At 34.7% G+C, this 4,233-nt stretch overlaps 1 protein-coding gene across 2 annotated transcripts in view; it reads right to left on the reverse strand.

Annotated features, from left to right (window-relative positions):
* Positions 1-2,679: 2,679 nt before the first annotated feature.
* The window catches only part of LOC106788032 (transmembrane and TPR repeat-containing protein CG4341-like), a 209,829-nt gene continuing 208,275 nt past the window's right edge, over positions 2,680-4,233 (reverse strand). For both annotated transcript variants that reach the window (XM_014750934.1, XM_014750924.1), the window contains one exon: positions 2,680-3,389. In XM_014750934.1, coding sequence (XP_014606420.1) covers positions 3,378-3,389 — 12 coding nt within the window. In that variant the 3' untranslated portion in view covers positions 2,680-3,377. The remainder of the gene's footprint in view (positions 3,390-4,233) is intronic.

The raw sequence follows: 4,233 nt of genomic DNA on the forward strand, positions 1-4,233 counted from the left end.
ATACAAAAGAAGATAGAAGACGACGCGGTCACGGAGAGTAAGGTGAAATAAGTACGAATAGTCGCTATAAGAAGGGAAACGTTAAAAGGGAGAAAAATGAAAAGAAAGGGAGCTTAGAATGAACAAAACAATATCTTTCGATTAGAATCTGATTTTCTTTTTTTTTTTTTTTCAAGCATAAAGAACATTACAAATCATTGTTTTGTTTCTTCTCAATTTTCGTTTCAAGATAATATTAACAATAAAATAATTTAAAAATTGAATGAATATAGAAAGAGAGATATTGTGAAACAAAATTAGATTTCTTTTTATTTATTATTTTATTTCTAAAAGCTTAGAAATATTTGACATCATCGTAATAAAACAAGTCTTGCTTGTAGTGCAAGCAAGTATGAAAATTTATTGCTACCCGATAGGAGTTCACAAAACGCATATATAAAATGATCTTAAAAGAAAGAAGAAGTTATTTCTTCGAGGGATTCAGGGACGAGATAGCTCCCCGAAGATCGGATAAGAGAATAGAAATCAAGATAGGCGGATCCGCTGCAAATGGAAGGGAGAGAGAGACGAGAAAGTTCGCGTTGGCGGAAGAAGTTGTAGGAACTCGAAAAAGAATAAGAAGAATAAGAAAAAGAATAAGAAGGAGGAGAGAAATAGAAAGAAGAAAGGAAGAAGCAGAGTCGACTAGTTCTTCGTAGATAAATCGAATCTCAGTAGGGGGAACTTTTCGATAGCGATGGCTCGAGATTTATGAAAGAAAAGGAGGTAAGGTAAACGAATGATAAGTAGGTCGGCGATGAACAAAAAGCGAGGAAGAGAGTAGTGAGTAGGATGAAGGGAGGAAAACGGTGGTGAGGGACAGGAGATGGTAATACGTTAAACACACAAGAATGGAAAGATAGTGGAAAGAGGTAGAGGTAGAGTTCGTAAAGAAACGTAAGAGATGGTATTCGTCATGCGCTGAAGGGACTTGTAACGAAGTATACTTCGACTGGCTCGACGACGTTCTGCTTTAAAGATAACGAAGCGAGTTCTTCGCGTAGTAAAGGTAAGTAACCGATGTGGCACTCCTCGAGTGTTTACGGAAACTGTCTCTGAGTAGGGAGCGACAGGTGGCTCCATATTCCGTTTATCTATTCTCCATCTTTATTTCTTTCTCTTTCTTTCTCTTTCTCTTTCGTTACCCCTTTTTCGAGAAGCAACCGACGCTTGCTCGGGGGTGTGATTCAAAGTGTAAACTTAAATATTCCAGTTAGTACCTTCGTGCAAATAGATTCGATATTAATGGAGCTTTAGTAGCGTGAGTTTCTAAGAGAACTTTACTAAGCAGAGAAATAGAAAGATAGAGAAAGAAGAAGAAGAAGAAGAAGAAAGGTTAGAGGACGGATATTAGTTCGCTTAGATGAACTTACCTAGCCACGGTAATTACCATCACGAGAAACTCTACCACGGAGAAATTAGGACCAAAGCGTTTTCGTTCTATGTTGCTGATTTACGTCTCAACGGATGCGTATCTTTGAATTTAACGATGCCTCTCGCATTTCTGTCGTCACTCGCGATGACTTTCTCTACTCACCGTAAAATCTTCGATCTTCTTCTTCTTCTTCTTCTTCTTCATGGAACTTATTAATTTGTTCATAAGTTATTTTCAACGTATTATGTTCATAGAGTTTTTCTTTTTATAATATAATGAATATTAATAGTTTAAGATAATATATTATTAAAAATCTTTATTTATGAGCGCGTGGGGAGCTTTTCGTTGCACGCACTAAATTAATATTGTGTTACGTGGTTAAATGACATCGAATTCATTAACAATAAAAGATACATCGTTTATATTTACAACTGCAAGTGATTTGGTTTTAAATGATGGAAGCGAAATTCTAAATATATTCGCGTTATGTGAATATTAATACAGTGTAGACGAGAGACGTGAATTGACGTGTTTCATTTTTTAAGCGGTGAAAGACAGGAACGTGAATCGGTGATTTTCATTTTTTAAATAGGAAACGTGGTGAGTCGACATCTTGCATTTTTCAAAGGTAGTAAAGACAAAAATTCCTACCTTTTACGCGTTAAACCATTATTTTGTGAATAATGATAATTAAATTTAAATGATTTTGAATTTGCTTTATAAAGTCCAATTCAATATCGAACAATTAGTAAAAAATGGAGTATTAATTTGAAAAATATGTAGAAGAATTTTTCGCAAATTAGTTTTCAGACATACTAAGTAACGTTGGAAGTAAAAATAATAATGACAATAGTTTTGATAGTAATAAAAGAAAGATTTTGTTTAATCAAACATTTTAATTCCTTTAAATAGGTGAATGCAAATTTGATATATTATGGATAATTCCCGATTACTACGTGCTTAATTACAAATGTCCAAATCACGAACGATAATAGCACAGTATTTTTTATTTTAGCGCATGTTCTTAAAAAAAATCCAAAGAATCCTAATAACCAAATATTCTGTATGATGACATATTAATCGTGAAAAAGAAAGTCCTATGTATCGCTGAAGAAAGTGCACACCTGTGCGTTAATCAAATATAATAGTTCATATATTTCCATTTTGTATTAATCAAATAATATTTATATTTTTAATATCATGAACAGGGGAAAAAGGAATATCTTAGGTAGAAATAAAGGTAAAAAGAGTGTAAAAGATCGTTCTTATGTTAGAGAAAAATAATTGAAGCTTTATTCTTTACATACCATAGCAGGCGAGATACAAGTCTCGGTGTCATGACGACGTCATCGAAGTGGAAGCGAATTGTTCGTCTTCGTGACGTCGTCGGACACACCGACGGATATACAAACGAATATCGGGGATAGATTTTTGGTAAAGTTGTAGCGTCCACGGGGAATCGACGTTGACGATAAATGGTGATGGGTTTTTAATAGAGTGGTTCTTTTTTTCTTTTTTTTTTTTCTTTTCTTTTTTTTTATCGTACAACAACAACAACGACATAGCCGAGTTTTATCCTCGTGATGACGACAACGATGGTCGTCGTTTAACCAAAAAATCAGATGGTAATTATTGTAGTTCGGTCACGCCAAAAGAGCCGCCAATTTATGAAGATTCGTTATGGTCGTGGCGTCACCTGGTTGCAACCTCAATGCTTCTCTATATGCAGCAGCCGCTTGCTTGTATTTCCCGTTTAGGTGAAGTATCGCACCGAGATTGGTGTGGCTTCTTGCCTCGTGCGGCCTTAAATTTGCTGCATGCTTATACCAGATCTCAGCTTCATCTCGACGATCCGCCTGTCGAAGAGCCGATGCAGCTGCAACTGAGAGCTCATAGTCCGACCTTGAAAGTTCCGCGGCTCTTAATTGCTCCTCTGCAGCTTCTGCTAATCTTCCTTGTGACGTCAGGAATATCCCTAAGGCATATAAGTTATATTTTCTTAATAATAATTATATTAAGATCTTATATTAATTTAATATGATGTATGTTAAATGATGATCATCTGATATATATTTAGTTTATAACAAAATCATGATATTATTATGAAAAATAATATGAAGTTTGTAGAAGTTAACCATCTACCATCATCATAGATTTAAACTGATAAACATCGATGGTAATAGTCCAAAACATAACTTATTCTTTACCCCAATCTATTAGAAGTGTTTTTTATTATCTAGTCTCTTACAACACGAAATTTCACAGTATTTGGAGTATTTTGTTAACAAATACTGGAAATAATAAATAAACTATTCGAATTCGAAGATAGATAGAGCTTAGGTATCCTGTATTTTTATCATTTACCATTCAAACATGATTTAGTTAAATTTGTATTACTTTTGAATATGTCATATATTGTATATAAAGAGATATAGTTTGCATTGATTTTTTTCAAACGAATACCTAAAGCTATTTATTTCCGAACAAAGTTTATCACCTAAAAGAGTAACGTGCCACTTGTAAATCAGCGTAGCGAGTATCGTTCATCCCCGCCCAAATAAACTTTTCCATGAATGCACGAGCGATAAGAAAAACAATGGTGCGAGCGCGAACGCGAGCGTCGATAGAGGAAAGCGATGAAAAATAACGACGAGCTTCGGGCATAGCACTTGGGGCTGCGTTTTATTGTTTCGTGTATAGGGAAAACATTTGTTCGAAGGATATACGATGGCACGTATTTTCTTTGAAATTTTCGCGTCGTTGTTATTTTCCATGGTGATATGATGTTAGTTTCTCGCACGTCGTTAAAAAAAAAAAAA

The sequence above is a fragment of the Polistes canadensis genome, unplaced genomic scaffold (assembly GCF_001313835.1).
Source record: "Polistes canadensis isolate GaletaPanama2010 unplaced genomic scaffold, ASM131383v1 scaffold_5, whole genome shotgun sequence".
NCBI classification, from domain to species: Eukaryota; Metazoa; Arthropoda; class Insecta; order Hymenoptera; family Vespidae; genus Polistes; species Polistes canadensis.